This window comes from Harpia harpyja, chromosome 12 (assembly GCF_026419915.1).
Source record: "Harpia harpyja isolate bHarHar1 chromosome 12, bHarHar1 primary haplotype, whole genome shotgun sequence".
NCBI classification, from domain to species: domain Eukaryota; kingdom Metazoa; phylum Chordata; class Aves; order Accipitriformes; family Accipitridae; genus Harpia; species Harpia harpyja.
Window position 1 is genome coordinate 43,070,382 of NC_068951.1, and position 18,017 is coordinate 43,088,398.

General features: G+C 39.3%; 1 protein-coding gene across 10 annotated transcripts; it reads right to left on the bottom strand.

The window, feature by feature from the left end:
* Window positions 1-199: 199 nt before the first annotated feature.
* Window positions 200-17,929, bottom strand: MLF1 (myeloid leukemia factor 1). Of its 10 annotated transcripts, none has more exons than XM_052804057.1 (8): window positions 17,794-17,929; window positions 12,022-12,184; window positions 8,926-8,970; window positions 6,457-6,546; window positions 5,448-5,576; window positions 4,181-4,340; window positions 3,436-3,562; window positions 200-2,479 (listed from the first exon to the last, which is right to left on the bottom strand). In XM_052804057.1, exons 1-8 carry the CDS (start codon window positions 17,838-17,840, stop codon window positions 2,377-2,379), a joined length of 864 nt encoding a protein of 287 aa, XP_052660017.1. In that variant the 5' UTR covers window positions 17,841-17,929; the 3' UTR covers window positions 200-2,376. The 10 variants fall into 10 exon arrangements, with proteins under 10 accessions (XP_052660017.1, XP_052660025.1, XP_052660016.1 ...); XM_052804065.1 differs by lacking the exon at window positions 17,794-17,929 and adding an exon at window positions 16,858-16,877; XM_052804056.1 differs by lacking the exon at window positions 17,794-17,929 and adding an exon at window positions 13,338-13,517 and having other exon boundaries at window positions 6,457-6,543.
* Between the last annotated feature and the right edge of the window lie 88 nt (window positions 17,930-18,017).

Below are 18,017 nucleotides of genomic sequence, written 5' to 3' on the forward strand. Positions count from 1 at the left end.
AGTCAAGTCCCACCCCCATCCATTCATTTCTAGCAAACTTTTTTTTTGTGGTAAATGCATGTTTTCCTTCTGGAAACAGAGGGGCATACTTGCCCCCATTGTGGTGCTAGTGGTGTCACATATAAGAATGTTTCAAAGCAGCCCAAAATAAGTAGCGCGCAAGTCATTTTGTAGTGTAGAGTAAGCCAAACAATAACCATAAATAATAAATAACTTTATTAAAGAATTACAGTTTCAGATGCTTCTACATAGAACAGTTTCTTTTGCATTTTAGAACATTGTTTTGCATAACAAAGTAGTCTGTAGTGAATATTAGCCTCTTTCCACTATAATTTTAAAACCATAGTATGTACTTGTTTCATTGATTACATGTACGTATCATGGTTTTTTATCTCAGTAAAGCATAGACAAAAATCCGAGTTGTCAGGTAAATACTATTTTCTGTTAAATAGCAGTGTTTCTCAAATCAAGGATTTCTGAAGTTAAACAGCAGGAAAGTTTTTCGTGTTCTATTACTGGGAGGTTTAAGTGCCATACCTGGAAAATGCCTCCACGGCCTTACATTCTCAATGACATTTATTGCAAAATGGATGTTGCCTTCAGGGTACAGAAGATCAGGCCCTAGAGTTGTACTCTTACTTTTTAAGGAGAGCAAAAGCATGCTTTAGACTCGGGGTTCTGGCAGACATCCTCTGGCAGGCTTGACTGATATCACGCTGTTTCAGCCTGTCCTTCTGTCGGAGGTTGCTACCCCTGTATCAGGGGTGGCAGAAGGGATGCGTGCACATGTCTGCTCTAGAACACACCCTGCCTATTAAAAAGTAAACCATCTCTTACCTTGGCTGCTCGTAGAATGGTTCAATAGCACAAACTTATTGCCACTAGTATTTGCTCCAGTAATAGAAAGAGACCACTGCATTAAACGAGCAAAGAAACAATTGTCTTTCCCTTGTCAGAGTTCAACAGAAGTACTTTTGATTACTTCTGCACATTAATAAACATAGAATTAAATAATCTGGGGCATCTGCAGAAAGAAGTGATTTAAAGGCCATTGCCTTTTTAGCCGAACAAGTATTAATCTTAACTTACCAAACCTATTTTCTTTTATAAATAGTGCCTTTTTTTTTTTTAAGGCTGCGCTATTATGTTTTAGCCTTGAAATATATGCTATAGTGCTAATGCTAGTGTTATAGTCTACAGAAATCACTTACACTACGACGTGGGGATCAGTTCTGCATAACAAAACAGCATACAAACTTAATGCTTCTAAAACAAAGACCTTTCCTGTTCTCAGTCACACAATTGGCTTTTCTCTATAACACCAGACTCTTTAACCAAACACCACCACCACCAAGGGAGATCAAGTGTTGGATTTCAGATCATTCTACATCCACTAAAAACAGGACACAAAAGAATACAAACACATCTCATCTCAGCTAAGGGGGGAAATGGTTTCCTGTATGCAGGGCTCTTCTAGCTTTTTAGAGCAGAAGAACGGTGTAATCATTTGTTATCCAGTTAAACTACTGCCTACTCAACCAATTTCTCCCACATATTTTTCTGATTAATAGTTACGGCTGAGTTTGAGGACACAGTGGTATTATTACAGAATAATTAAAAGCTACTACAGAGAATCTTCAAGAATTAAAAATAATGGGCCACCTCCAAAGGAAATATCCAAAGGATCAAAACATACAAAATTGACAGTCTAGGCACAGAAAATAAGAGATGCAAGCACAGCTTATGAACATAACAACGCTAATAAACTAAAATTTATTTGAAGTATCTGCCATTTTAGTATTTCCTCTCACTTTTCGTCATGTTAAAGCAAGGTGAATCTCGGGATTGTGTAACAATTTACAGTATGATTTTAAAGCAAGATTATATATAATGGCTCTTTAATTTCTATTAATTGCAGTAGCACCTAGAAAATTAATAATTATTTCAGCCACACAAAATAAAAAGATAATTTACTTTCTGTGCAAGTTACAGAGTGTGGGAAAAAGTAGTTGCATTACAAGGCTTAATAAGAAGTCTTGTAACTGAGACTGGTGCAGTTGTAGCAGAAAAATCTTGCAAATGAAAGCTTTTTTTTTTTTTTTTAAACAGAATTAGTGATTATCCATTAAAGTGCTTTTAAGTGGAAAGTTGGAAAGTTGCTGTTTTTTTAATTTACTGAAACTAGATGGTTTAACCAAGGGTCTGAAGTTTTAAAGAACATTCAGTTGTCAAGAGATGGGAGTAGCAAGCCACGCTAATACTTACTAAAACAAAGAACAGAAATTGGTCATATATACGTGTATACTTATAACATAAGCAATGCAGCACCATTATGTTCTCTGAAGAAACTCCATTCAAATGGAGAATGAAAGCAATTTATTTTTTGCTGCTTTTGATGGGGACATGTGTTCCTTTCACATTGAGATTCTCCAAAGAAACTCTGGGCTCCCTGGAACCTGCAACCGCAAGTGGTTTCTCTCTGAAACAAAGAACAACAAAAATCACAACCACCATACGATATGGGGGTGGGGGAATATACATTTTGTTAATTGCTTACGTGGAGGTATAGTTATTTTAGTTGTAAGACAGATGAGACTCTCCCTCCAAAACTACTTCCATTGTTACCACCATAGAGTTGGACTGTTTCGTTATCTTGCACACTCGATGAGGAGAAAGAAACAGTTTAGTTTGAAAACTGAAATTGAAGGTGAAGTAGCTTCTGTAATAAACCTCTAGAACTGAAGAAGTGCTGGAGGGAAAGTGCACTGTGTAGTTTACAGAAGAGGAGTATTTCCCTTCTGTAGCATTCTCTACCAAACATGCCACTGATAAAGGTGTCACAACTTCCACTGAAACGATGTAAACAGGAGAGGAAAAAACCTGAAGCTTCGCAGATGGCAGTCTGTGCAGGGGAGCTCCTGCGTTTACAGATTAACTCCTCATTCCTACACAGACTTCCTGATTTTAAGATTAGAAGAGGTCTCATTTGCAATCTAACCCTGAAAAGAGGGGTGTGTCCATCTCCAGCTATATGGAAGGTGCATTTCCTTTTACCCAAGAAAACAGATCAACCTACTCTTCATTAAGGATTGTACCTTAATGCAACTAACCCAGTTTAATGACTGTGGGAGCAGCGACAACATTTGTACATAGTTGAGCTAAAAGCACTGGCATATTTCTCTAGAAAAAACACTCACCGTTTTAGCCTATTGATTAATTAAGTAATTTTCAAAGTAAAAAACCTAAATTCTGAAGAAGTTTAGTCTAACAAAAATACTGCCTTACACTGTAGCATCATGAGGAAAGGAGGAATAAACCATGCAATTTCTCCTCAGATTGCCAGTAAGCATTGTTTGTTCATGAACAGATTGCTTCAGAATTGAATTTTCATTCTGCTGCTAGTATTTCTTTATTCTGGTAGGAAACTATTTTTACCTCCTTACTTCCTTGGGTATGTGATGAATACTTCTGTATTTTGGAGCTTCTAAAGTGAATCTAGTTCTAGATGGCTTGAACTTCATAATCTCTTTCTGCCACTCTTCATCAAAGGTCTGGGCATCAGCTGAAAAACAGTTGAAGTTTACTTTTTAATAAATGCAAACGAGACAGGAAAAAACATGTAACAAAAATCGGGCTTTTTGAACGGTATTTTTTAAACTTGTGGTCCATGATTCTCCACATGGCCTGCAAACTATTTCTGTAGTTTTTTTACAGGGGATCTGTAAGAGACAACTAAAAGCTTAGTGCCAGTAGGCTTATGTTTGGAAGATAAAAATAAAAAACCCTGAAAGTCACTGTGTTGTAAAAGTATATGCAGGTTTTAACCACGGATCTCTTACATATGTATTTTATATATTAGCCACAAACAAACAACAGCAAATAGTAAAATTCTGTTAAAAGTTTGTTTGAAACCATAAAGTATAATTAAAAGTATTTTCAAATATGAGCAGCTATTGTACAAGCAAACAGTACCAACTGCATTATAACACAACATTTTCACATCTAACTGGTTACTTTAACTTAGGTTGTCCTAATTTATATCAACTAAGGAAACTTGATTTGTAGACTTTCAGACTGTCTGAAAAACAGTCCCTTTTAAGATGTCTCAAGCTGGAACTTCAAAATTGGTATGTGAAACAACGGTGTAAAGCCCATTAGAAAACTGCACAAAAAGACATACTTTCATCCAGGTTGATGAATTCTTGGTTCATTTCTTCATCACCAGTCTTGCTGTTCTTTGACTTTTTAATGACATGGGCACGATCGTTAATATGATGACCAATAGCCATTTTTTCCAGTCCACTTTCAGAATCCTTAAGTGCTTTTCTTGTCTCCTTAACCTATACAAAAAAGGGCAGTAAATGTCCCTCCAACCAAAAAAAGAAGTTAAGAAAAGTTACAAAAAAAAAAAAAAAATCCAATTTTCTTCCCCAAAGGTTTTGTATCTTTCTTTTGAAAAAGTTAAGTTTTACAGGCTTTTCCAGTTGTCTCATTTACTGTGTTGGCTGAAAATACACCAACAAAGCACAGATCAAGTCTATTTTCTTTCTGCCAACAGACAGGAGGGTTAAACAAGAACACCTAAAGCTCCTTAAGTAACGTACATACTGGATATTAATTGTTGGGGGAAAAAAGCCTAGTCTAAATATACTACATGCAGACAAGTCTTCAACATTCTCCTTGACAACAGAATGAGTAACAGCCGATGCCAATATTCTCAGCATGAAGGGACAACTAATTACTAGGTTGTCATGTTGACTAGCTTGAAACCCAGGCAACCACTTAACACTGTGTTCATAGGTATATTATTAGAACCTTTTTGATAACTGAGTGTCTGCTTGAGCTTGAACATATCCCACAGCCAATCATGCTCAACGGCCTTTACTGCTCGCATATAGTCTTTCATGAACCTCGCTTCAGGGTTCAAATTCAAATTCAAATTTCTTAGCAGAATTAGATGCAACAGCTGCAAGGAAGTCAATGAAAGGGCATCTTCATCTGAAACGTTACGTAAGCATTTACAAGTGCATGAGTAAAGGGGATGATTTGAAGCCATGTTTTGCATAAATAGACTGCCTCTTGCTATCTTATATTTTAGACAGAATTTTAAATGTACAAGAAGAGGATTAATTATAGCAAAGAGAAAGACATTGGAAACCATCTTGAAGAATCAGCTGTTCTGGCACTCCATTTTTCCAGTCTTTGATAGGCATACAATTTATTTAGATGTATACTTAGAAGCATACAAATTACAAGGAAGAAAACAGCACTTTAGCTTAAGAAGCCTTTAATATAGAGCAATATTTAAACAGGCATATATTTTTCTAAATTATAAGCGTAACTGTCTCCAGTAAAAAGAACCTGAAGGAAGCTGTGGTTTGGTATAGATGAACATAAAATTCCAATAATTACATACCACCTTTTTGCTGCATCTCAGGACTACTTACACCTCCTGGAGCTGTGCGTGTCTGAGCTGAAGCTTGGAAAACTTTTGGTGGTTCATCCCCTATTTTGGAGTATGTCATCACAGAGGAGGAGCTGAATGTGTGTGCATCTGGATGGATGGACAGGTCATCCTACAAGCAATGTAGACTTCTTTTATTAATAAAAGTTAAAACTTGCAGATAAAAGGTACTACTTACATTCTGAGACTATCTTATCATTATGAAATAGAATACCCCTCTGACAAATTAACCCTCAGTCCTGGCACCATAGATATGGCCTGTTGGGAAGAGATCTTGGCATTTGTGATATGCCCTCACTCTTGTCCTAGCCTTGTCCGGCCACAGGTCTCCCCATGCCAGGAAACACAATAACAAGTAAAAAGCATGTGCAGCAGTTTTTTGCCCTGGCATAGTTTAGTAATGAAGATGAACCTGTAACATCAGTCTTGCCACATACAGTATATAATAAGGTGTGTAAAGAGTTCAGGTGAAATAGGACTTGAGCAACAGTGGTTACAAGCCATTTTAAAAGGCCAGTAAAACACAGTACATACATATACTCAGCAACACTTAATAGATACTAGCGTTATCTTCAAAGGCTGTGAAGAAAGAAGAAAGAAGCAGCACTGAAAATAAAACCAGAGGGAAGTTATATGGAGGGTGGCATTTAGGTGTTTGTGGGTTTGTTGGTTTTAAGTGTACAGTAACACTTTAAACTGCTCCTCCCCTTAAGGTGCCAGCTCTGGCAAGAGCCAGAGACCAGATAACTTGCAGCAGTTCTAACCCCCACAGAATCAAGCATATGTTCAAAGTACTGTTGTTTGCAAATAATCAGTGACAGCATAGAGAATTACAACCACGATATAGTCGGGGGGGGGGGGGGGGGGGAATAAATTCTTACTATCTACTTGAGACTAGTAACCTGTTTCTTAGCAGGACTTTCTAAGTAATATTTTAAACAACTGTCATTCTCCAATATAATTAATTTTAGAACAAATTTTTAAAAACTTACAAATTTTCTTTGCATTTCCAGCATACTGTTTCTCATATTTGACATCATCCTGTCCATTGCAAAAAAAGGTTCCCCAAAATCTGCATCCTGCTAAAAGAAAAGACATTAAAATTAAAACACAGTCTTCTGACTCTTCAAGTTCTGAAGCTGTTCTTTTACATGCATTATTTAATGCAAATCAGACCATCAAAAAGGTTTCCACAGACTGCAATTCATAGACATAGACAAGCCAAAAATGCATCTTTTCAAATGAAAAATTGAAAGCTATCGCGGGGAGCTTGATTATTAAGTTGGAGATACTGGAAAGACAGAATTGAAAGATTTGACACTCAAATGTCAAAATAAGCTCACACTGTGGCCAATTTACAAGAACTATTTTCATATACCATCTAACCTAACTAGCTTCTGCTGTAAAAAGTACTAGATGACCCTCCATGCCTCATAATCTATTGAAGATCAAATTATCTCTATTATGCAAATCCTTTAATGCATATGGAATCACATTGAAAATGCATCCCAGCAGAGAGAGCTGTTCCTTTGCAAAAGCAGCATACATTACTTGTAAAAGGGCAGCATGGAAAAATCAGAGAACCATAACTTGGTATTTTAATGGCAGCTTAATTACTTGATGCTATAGATGTATTCAACAGAACATTCATTTGTTATTTTTACATGAAAGCAGAAGATCCAGTGTTGCACAGAGGATAGATACTAAGACAGGTTTACATGCACAGAATTTTATTAATAGGATCTGTAGCTGATGGCATATACTGACCATACTGATGAAAGCTACCTTTGGAAGAAAACAAAACAAAAAAATAGAAAGACAGGGAGACAGAAAGTAGGGAAAGGGTGAGCTCTCCTAAATGACCATCTGGGAAGACAGCAATGCTGTCCCAAATGAGCATCCTCCTCTGGGCTCCTCTCCAGTGCAGCAGGTGGTGATGATAAAGATGATTTTCACCATGCCTTTCCTCTCCTACTAGGAGCTTTTCCTCAGGACCCATTCAAACTCCCTACCAGGCTGCCTGGTTTCTGACATGAGCAGCTCTGGTTGGAGTAAGCTAGTTAAGAGCAAACACCACGCGCTGGTGGTTGGTGAGCTTCTAGACACGCGCATGCCTAGCAGCTTCCCAGGAAAGCTACTATGCCACCACCACGCTCTGGTCCACAGGTACGAGGCTGTGAGAATAGCAAGGAAAAGAGCTCCCAGGGGCTCTGTGAAACCCAGCAGCTTTGGCAAGAGGCAGGCTGCTGGGTTGCACATAGCAGCCCTTTGCACTACTACTCAAGGTGCTATGAAACACCAGGATGCTAATTAGAATAGCGAACATCCCATGTTCCTCCAACTACTGGGAACATCAGAATTGGCTATGTATTTAAAAGTTTAAAAACAAAATCTGCAGTTCAAGCACAAAACTAAGTAAAATTCAAATATAGAAAATCTTCAGTTTTTTTCTTGAGTAGCAAGAAATGTGAATCCTTAAGGGCTATCAAAACCTCTGGACTATATAATTATAGACAATTTAGGGTATCAAATAATTGCAGGTGTCAGTAACTCCAAAAAACTGCTTTCTACAGGTAGAAATCTAGACATTGACCAATGACATTACATAGTAATCAGCTGTATGTATGGAATTACATGCCATAGATTGTGGCAGGGGAGTAAAACCATAGCCTGTGCAGTTAATAGCAAAAGACCTTTGATTAGCTAATACACTTTTTGCATACAGCAAGTTGCCAATTTGTGCCTCTGGAAGAGATAATTAAACAAGTTATACTTTTAGATCTGAAAATTCAAAGACCCATGCTTATTTTTATCTGTTCTGCAAGTGAGAGCCACTCTCTAAGCTACTGGTTTTCAATCTGAGGACTCTTTAAAACCTTCCAAAGGCAGCAAAAAGCTCCATGAGGGTCGTAACAATAAACTCCTTTTTCCTTAGGTACTTTTAACAGATCTTTTACAAGATATTCCAGACCCCCAAAAAACTGAAGCTGAAAACCACTGCAAGCCCAGTTCCAGTGAAAATTCTGTCTCCAGAAGCTGGCTTGTCTTAGCTGTGACCAGTGTTACAGGTCTTGTGGGTATCACAGACACACACACACACTCCAAGCCGCTAGTGTCCGTCTACAGGCAGCACTCAGTTTGGAGTCTCTCTCCATGGATTATTTCATTCATATCCATCAGAGATCAAGCACCAAGGGATACATTGCCAGGTAGAAAAGCCAGCTGCTAAGTAGTAACTTTTCCAATCTTGATAACAGTGTATTTAGTCTACCCCGGCATTTTCATTTAATAAGGTGGTGGTGGGGGGAATCTTTCTTGAATTACATTGTTCTATCTATCTAAATACCAACGAAAGCAGTTTGCAAGCACACTAAGACTAGCCTTTGTCCATGCTTTAGTTATGCAGACAGTATGCACATACTAGCAAGAGCTACAAGGATTATTGCTCCTGGGATACTAACCACTCTACCAAAGCCTGCAAAGGGCATGAGGGAGCAGCTTGTTGCCTGGAAGAAAAAAGGATCAGCATCTTTTAGTTATTATACCTGTTACCAGACACAGCAGAAGTAACTTTCATATACAGCACTTTCATACACAGCAGGTGATATTAAACATCTCTGATCAAATAAAAACAGTCACTCAAGAGGACTTTGGTAATTTATAGTGTGCTACAACAATATAATACAAAGTAGTCTCTGGGTATATAGAAGTAATATATTTATACTAATGATATTGGAAAGCAATAGCTGTCACCACATTTAATAAGTCATGTTCATATGTATGTACTAGAAGCGCTTAAAGCTAGAAGTTGAGAAACATTTGTATACCATAGCAACCTTAGTACCAAAATTATTTAAAACATGGCACAGTGCTTCAGAGATCACCAACTTCTCTGAAAACACTTCATTCTACTCATGCAACAGAACCCCATCGCTGAAAGTTGATTAAAATCAACAAATCAATAGTCCCTTTAATGTAAATTTATGTAATTAAATTTCAGAAGGCTGGCATACAATTTTAGAGCGTAAAAAAAATTAAGTGATGCAGCTGACTTGTAGTACATAGAGTGCTTGTGAACAAGAGATTAATGTAAATATAAAAGATATTTCTCTAAAATATCCATACATCCCTTGCGATAAACAAAATGAAGTCTAACTTGTCAGCAGTTTCAAAGGTCACTGCAAAGAAGTTCTAGGTAAATCTATCATCATATACAGAACCAACCGAAGACAAATCCCCCATAAGCAAATTATATTCTTCTGCAGTTGTATAAATAGATGTAGCTATAAACACTGGCAAGTACAGTTCCTGTTTGACCAACTGATATTGAATATCCCTATATGACAGGGCAATGAGATGCTGGAAAACACATTGATGTTTCCAGGAAACTAAGATTGGAGAGTTATATAGAAGCCTACCTAAAGAGAGGCTGGTTAGACAGAAGCACCAAGCACTTTACAATAACTAAGTGCAAAGAGAAGGAATCATCTGATTCTTGAATACCTTTATGAACTCTTTCAAACTGCAGTTCTGTCTGATATGTAGTGACAGAAAAGAATAATACTTTTTTTTTTTATATATATATATATATCAAGTGCAAAAGGATATCCTCGGAAATAAAGTTGTTAGTCATAAAGTTTATAAACTCTTTGTTTTACAATAGATACTAAAAGCTAATATATAGGACAATCAGATATCTGAACAAAACTGAATGACAGTATCTCATGTTTTACCCCTTTCCTCCTGCTCATATAATTTCCTCCCCTCCCCTCCCTCCAAGAGGCTAAAAACTGACACTGCAAACCTGCTTGAGAAAGGAAAAGCATTTTCAAATGTGAATGCTGTATTGACACACATTAAGTTGTTACAACAAATTGTTCCTTGTAAAACGGTTTTAGGCATGCTACAGTTTACTTAAACATAGAATTACAGTATCAGTAATCAGTATGGGTAATTTTAACAAAGTGTATTTTACAGGGTAGTAAAGATATCCATCTTTTCCTACATAAAAATCTAATTATTTTAAGTGTTTGAATAATTTCTGGAGGGAAACCAGTAAAAGCAGTTTGAGATTATTACAAGGCTCAAGTAATCAGTGTTGAGTCTTTGACATCTGACAACTCTTAGGTGAAACATGAGGAACATCAAAAGACACTGGAAAGATTTTAGCAGGTGTGGAATTCTTTTGTGCTTATCAAAATAACGCAGCGCTCTTGTACCTTTAACTTCTTTCTGTAACCACAGATAAAGGTTTTCTATGCCTCACATTTATTCCTCACTGCCAAGAACAAGGGACGCAACTCCTAAGCTATTAGGGTGAGGTTTGACATATTCTTTTTCTAAAGGAAAAAGAAGTCTGATCTGGTTTTAGGCACCTCCTGAACCAAGGCCTAAGAATCTGCTTCAGTAGAGGAAAGATCACGCCCTAATTAGATTCAGCAGCATCTATATTTGAAACTAACTGGCAATGTATGAGCACAGAGGAAAGAATCTGACAGTTACCCTTTTGACTTGTAGGTGATAGTCTGTGTTTCAGCTATGTTTATTAAGCTCTAAATATCTAGGTTTAAACAACCACCACCAAATCTGGCTGAGTTCCACAAGCCCTTGTAATCTTGTCTTGTCTTCCAACTGTTTTTTAAAATCAAATGCGATTCATCAAAGTAAGAGATCGTTCAGCTGCAAAATATTTTGCCTGGTGGAGCAAAAGGAACCAACTTCAAACATATATCCTTTCTGAATGCAGCAATTGGATACGGTTTAGCTACAGAAGCATAAGTTGTTAATTGTTCTGCATGCCCAGAGAGTTGAAAAGATACTTTATGTAAAGCATAGATCATGGCCAACTTCTCGGTTTCAGGTGGTAATTTACAGAAATTCTAGGTTTCATATCAATTTCCCTGATCTTTAATTCTCCCAGTCTTATATTTAGAGGAAACACTAAGAATCAGACCAAACACAGAATGTGAAGCCTTTATTCACAGCTGCAAAGTTGAAACAGGGATTAAAAATATCTGTGTAGATACTATTTAGGTGGCTGAAACACAGCTTTGTGTTAAATCAAACTAACATAAATAACTAGACACAAGATACTAAAGTGCAGAGTGAAGGCATAAATATTTCAAAGTACCTTTTTAAGTAAAGTTAGCATAAAAAGGAAGTAGTAAGTGTTCAGAGAAGGCTCTGTCACTGGACACTTTTAATGCTTTTCTGCAATAGAAACATTTAATACATAATATTTATTAAGCCAAACATTTGATAAATATGTTTAGTTTATTTCATTAAATATTGTATATTCAATGTTCAGTAACACACAGACTTGTTATTAGTCCTAAGAGAAGTTTGTCAGTGCTAGGTAATAGGCCATTAAGGAACCAAGAGAGGTATTATTCACGTTTTACTCAGCGATGAAACAATCTGACCAAGGTTGCAATAGCTGAGCCAGGCCTCCGTTTCCACCGGACCAAATTTAACAGAAATGGAAATGTGAAGCCAACTATATTACCAGTAAATGTAAATTCCATGTAGCAACCCTTAGAGATTAAGAAAATACTTACTCTGTGATTTCCTCTTAGAGCAACCTGAGAGTCCTGGCGTGCTCTTCGATCTACTGTTCTCTCCCCACCATCTGTTATACTGAGAAATGGATCTCGTCCAAAAGGATCAGAAAAGCTTCTCATCATCTGCCGCATATATTCATGGTGTGCAGCAAAAGGATCGCTGAAAAAGAGGTATTTTGCATAGAAAGTCATTGGGTTTTATTCCAAGCTATGTAAAATGGCTCTAAAATTTTTAAAACTCAATTTTTTAAATCGTTCCATATGGTTCCTTATTCAAATTCTTTATTTTAATAGGACCCAACTGGGCAATCTCCTGTTCCTTACAAACTCTCACTTCTTTCACTTTTCTTTCCATCTCTCAAGTTGGCTGGGTGTTTTAGTTCTTTCGTCGTCTCAGCTCTCCTATGCTCTTGGGTGTCCATATTGCTTTTTCTCTTTCCTCATCTTTTCAAAAAATATTCCATCTTTTGCAGCCATCTTTCACTCCAGCCTATGTTTACTATCTGCCAAGAACTATAAAATTAACCTATATTTTATTTATCCCTACTTCTACCTCCAACCCCTGATATTAAAAGAATTATTTATTTATTTATTTATATTCTCTCCTTTTTTCACTTTCATCTTCCGAAGCTTAGCATGGTACTACTCACTGAACTCATCATGTCCCACTAGATTTCCCCCCCACATCCCTCAAATTTATTTTGCTGGCCACTCCCATTCTACTTTTCATCCTCCTTGACCCACATGCTCTAAAAACGTATACTATCATCTAAATTCAAGCCAGCTCCATCTCCTTTAGTCATCCACTATTCCATCTTTGCCTTCCCTTTCCTCCCCTTCCACAAACCGTGTTCTCGCATCCCTTTTCTCTGCTTAGGAAGAAAGATTCTTACTGCTTTTGTGCTTTCCTGTTAGTTTTCTCCCTTTTCTCCCCTCTTTCTAAACACTCAGCCTCTGTTTCCAAAAACATACAGAATCCCACCAGTAACCCCAAAGCTTGACTTGCAAGTAAAACATTGCTCAAGTTGCTCTCCATTACTACTTACTTAATTCTTTGCATTCTCTAATTTGGACAAGAACTAAATATTTCTGAGGCCAAAAGAAGAGCAAAATACGATTTTGTCAGAAGCACAATATATGATCAGTACTGTTGCCTGTGGTCCAAGGCTACAAATTATTACTTCATACAAAAAACATGCTTCATTTCCACCCTTCATCTCCTGTCTAATTTTCCCCTTTGCTATTCCGCTGAAAGCCACTTTATTAACATTAACAGTCATTTCCCAGGTATGTTTACTTTGACTTAATAGCACCTTGTCTTCCTTCCTATCAATTTCCTGGCACTCCCCAGACACATCACACCCTCATTCTCTCCAGGACACCGCAGCCTTTCCCGTGACATCTCATGCGTCCATGAAGAAAAGCTTCAGGTTGTTCCTCTGACTTCTTCCATACCCAATCACCTCTTGAAAGTTTCCTGAACAGCTTTTCTATTCTCCCCACCCCTTATCTCCAGTCCCATGAAAACTAGTTTCCACACCACGTGGCCACTTTGATCTCTTCGCTTTGTACTCTCCTGTGCCACAGTTGCATTTAATTTTTTTTTTTTCCTTTTACGTGATAAAGAAATAAGGTTACAAACATAACGCTGGATTAATTTTCAAACAAGATTTTTTAACACAACAATATCCCTTTAAGCTACGCACAGACTTAACTCACTCCAGTGCAAAGAGAGCTTTATAGTTTAGAAGTAGTTTTACCACTGTCATTAAGCAGACCCTAATCTACCCCACTCACATGACTGCTAGCTTTAACTTCAGTCCTAATGTGATAAGCAGCTCACACACAGCTAGTGTCCCCTCACTTCTCACAGGATGAAGAACAGATGGAAAAAGTCACTGCACAAGCCAAGATGAGGGGAGCACACAAGCACTACCCCCGTATATGCATACTTCCATCAAATCTATTTTGACACCACAAACTTCAGATAGGTTTGGTTATCAAAACACAAATATGAATTGTATTCCATCAGTAACTTATGCATAACAAAATTTCTCCCTGGTCCCTTCCAGTTCAAAAGAAGTAGGACACTCATAAAATAAGTTATCTGCAACACATCTTAAGCAAAACAAGATTCCATAGATTTCATGTAGCTAAGAAAAATGGGTTGAATTTAGTGCGCATAACATGCTGTAATATGTCTCACCTGACATAAAATAATGCTTCATACCTTGTGAAAGCGTCCTTTTTGCCTTATTTCAGTTTCTTTGGCAACTTCTCTTGGCCATTCACCCTCCACTACATCTATCTGATACACTCATACCTGCATCTAAAACTGTGGGGTTTTGTTGTTGTTTTTTAAAAAAATGAAAGGTCTGCGAAACAGTTCAGAAATACAGCTTCTCATTATCAGAGACAGGGAAGCAAGATATATACTGTGGAGTGACAGAGTTAGGAACAAAAGTGAAGTCTCCGAATTCCCTAGGGACATTTTAGGGAGCCATTCATAAAAAGATCTAGTGTTGTCAAGCCTCAGCATACAATTTCGGTATGCTCTGAGTAGGGCAAAAACAATGGAAAGTCAACAGAGAATCTGTCTGAAGACAAGGCTTCCAAGGAATTAAATCTACCTCGATGGCTCTGATGACTGAAACTCAAACCATAACTACAGAAGGAGTATGTCACCCTTACGAAATATAAAAATATATATATATATATATAAAAACCAAGTCAAAGTCTCTCCAGTAGAGGATGCAAGATCTTTGCTCAAATCACAGATTTTATAGGATGGCAACAGGTGTAGAACACTCTAGTTTAATTACCATTGATCACATCTGACTTAAAATCTGACCTTTCTCAGGGAGGAAAAAAGATACTTTTGATGAGACAGACATGATTTTTGCACACTTTGCACTATTATACCATAAAAGTGATGAGGAAAAAGAAAGGGGGCTCTATAAGGGTTCTGCACACAGAATTTGTGCCCTTCACGTGTTAAGCACCGTTAAGTTATCTTCAAGATTAAGTCCTGGAGACAAACAATTTATATACTTGTCCATCCACTATTCTGCAGTAACAAAATTTTGCTTAGGTAGCTAATTTGACCTTCATCTGACATTCAGGTGTTTGCAGGGATCAATAAAGGGAACAAAAATGTTCAGCCTCTGAGACTGTTAGTCTTAAACAAGTATGTCTACTGTATGGAGAAAGAGACATTAAAAAGGCGGATGCTGCTAACACATATGCAAGCAAAGATTTTCACTAAGATGCATCTCACTTGGGAAGTTCTTGTATGATTCAGGCTTAAGCTCCAAAGTTTAAGGCTCAGTGTTCCAGCTGAAACCTTTCACAGTGTTATAGTAAAAGTACAATGTTACTTCTTATTTCAGTGTACATTTTTGGTCAGTGTCCTAGAACAATACATTCAGTTTATTATTTTTGAAAACTGTATGATATACACTTCTTTTTACTTCGGAAGTTATGTAAGCCTGAAGTTGCAGAATCACACTGGCGATAACACCTGGAACAATAAAACAAAAGCTGTGTACTGGTGAATTAAAAACAGAGGCCAACTGCACTTGGCAGAGGAGATGCAGCTTCTGCACCTGTCCAGGCTATTAGGGATGAAACTCAGCTGGGCCTGGGCAGCACTTTGGCTGGCTGACTGACTGGTGCTTCCCCAGGACAGCTGCTCACAGATGGAGATATTTCTTGTAACCCAGGCACTATTTCCAGTTCAGCAGTCAAAATCTCTCCTTGTGAGGCAACAGAAGCCTATTATTACACTATTTTGGAAGCTAATCTTATCTGAAGTAATAAGCTCATTTCCTTAACTATATGCAAAAGAGATTTACAAGGACAGTGCCAGGAAAATGAATCTCAATATCAGTCTCTCTCTCATCTCTTTCACACACACTCCCTTCCTCTATCTTCTGCAATCTTTTTTTCCCCTACAATTTTAAACTGCATCAGTGGCTACAATAAAAATGGATAAATAAAATGAGTAAATAAGAGGAAAGCAACTGGCATTTCAAAAGCACACTACAAATTACTAGGAAAAAGACTTAATTTCCATTATTATTTTAATTTCATGCAGAGGATTTGCATAGTGAAGTTTTCTGCACAGTGTATCCTGCAAATAACTGATCAGTTGTTACAATGGTGCGCACATTCCTAGAAACCAAGTGTACTAATCCACCTTGCACAGCTCTAGAAACTGTCCCAGCGCTAGGAACGTGCTTTTGCAGCTAAGCAGTAGATTCTCCTTTAAGAGGTACAAACGCAACCTCAGCTAGAATATCCTGTAACTAGGAGATACAGTCAACAAACCCACATCACAAGGCCTCATGTGTTACCCTTCCTCGTCCACTCACCAGCATTATCCCTTATCTTTGCTTGTAATGAAGCTCCACATAGCAGGTACCATGTCTTTAGAAAAACTAAGATCATTCAGGCTCCTCTGAGTTCCCTGATCCCATTCTTACCTGCTACAGATTACAGTTTCTGACAAAAGACATAAATTGGGGCCAGACTAGATACTTCAGCAGTTTTGGCTGTCCCAGCACTCTGGGAGAGCATTTGCATGACACACTACTTACTTTTAGGTTCCAGGGGCAAAAAAAGATTCCCACAGGAAATAAACCAATTTCAGAGTTCAGTACATAGACATGCTCTACCCCAAGCGCTACCATTGTGCTCATGGTATAGAAACCAAAAAACCATGTTTGCTGAGCTAAAGCATCAGCATCCACTCTGGAAATCAGTACAAGGAGACAGACAGTTTGCCTTTACTGATCTCACACACAGGTTTGCAAAGTTTTAATGCAAGAATACCTGGTGTTGCCTTTAGCATATGCATCAACAACAGGAGCTCGGAAATGGTCTACAGCAAAAACCCACCAAATAAACCCAGAAAAGCTAGAACATCCAGCACCTGCCCACTTTTTAAGAACCTGAAGAAAAAACAAAATCAAGAAACTCAAACCAATGGAGGTGAAGATTTCTTCTGAGTCAATGTCGCTATGAAATGATGATTAAGTTCTTCCCTGCGCTATGAGACAGTAAAAATTACAAGCATTGCTGAAGAGGGGAGTAAGAGACAAGACTCTGGTATATAAAAAAAGATCACTGGCAACAACTTAAACCTCTACGTAGTTTTAGAGGACGCTGCGCACGGTCGTTTTGTTTCAGGTAACGAGAAGAGCACGGCTGTGAACCACCCCGGCCGTTAACCCCGCACTGACACGCGTCCTCCAGGGCGACGAGAACCTCGAAGCGCTTCTTCAGGCGGCCACCTCAGACCCCGACCCGCCACCCCAGACCCGCCACCTCAGACCCGACCCGCCACCTCAGACCCGCCACCTCAGACCCGACCCGCCACCTCAGACCCCGACCCGCCACCTCAGACCCCACCCGCCACCTCAGACCCGTCACCTCAGACCCCGACCCGCCATCTCAGACCCGCCATCTCAGACCCGTCACCTCAGACCCGACCCGCCACCTCAGACCCGTCACCTCAGACCCCGACCCGCCATCTCAGACCCGTCACCTCAGACCCCGACCCGCCACCTCAGACCCGTCACCTCAGACCCCACCCGCCACCTCAGACCCCGACCCGCCACCTCAGACCCGTCACCTCAGATCCGACCCGCCACCTCAGACCCCGACCCGACACCTCCCCCCCCAGCGCTGGGGCCCCAGTGGCCGCCTCCCGCCGGCCTGACCCGGCACCCCGCGGCACAGGGGGGGGGCCCCGGCCGGGCCCCTCACCGGAAGAAGGGATCCTCCTCGAAGCATCGCCCCAGGCCCCCGAACATGGCCGCGGCTCCCCGGCGCTGTGAGCGCCCTACCAGCCCCGCCGGCCCCTCACGGCGGCGCCCGCTGCCCCACGTGACACCTCCCAGCGCCTCCACTGGTCGCCCGCGGCCGTGACGAACGCGGCGGGGCGGGGCTCGGCGGGCGCCGCCGTTGCCGCGGCAACCGGCGGCGCCCGC

What these genes read in the sequence shown, in the direction of transcription:
- MLF1 (XM_052804055.1), bottom strand. Translation starts at nt 13,426, where the DNA reads ATGTCACGGGAAAGGCTGCGGTGTCCTGGAGAGAATGAGGGTGTGATG. An exon ending in TTGATAGGAAGGAAGACAAG is followed by an intron (nt 12,185 to 13,337) that starts GTGCTATTAAGT and finishes CCTCTTTTTCAG; the next exon opens with CGATCCTTTTGCTGCACACC. An exon ending in TTGCAGGCTTTGGTAGAGTG is followed by an intron (nt 6,547 to 8,925) that starts GTTAGTATCCCA and finishes CTTTTCTTTTAG; the next exon opens with CAGGATGCAGATTTTGGGGA.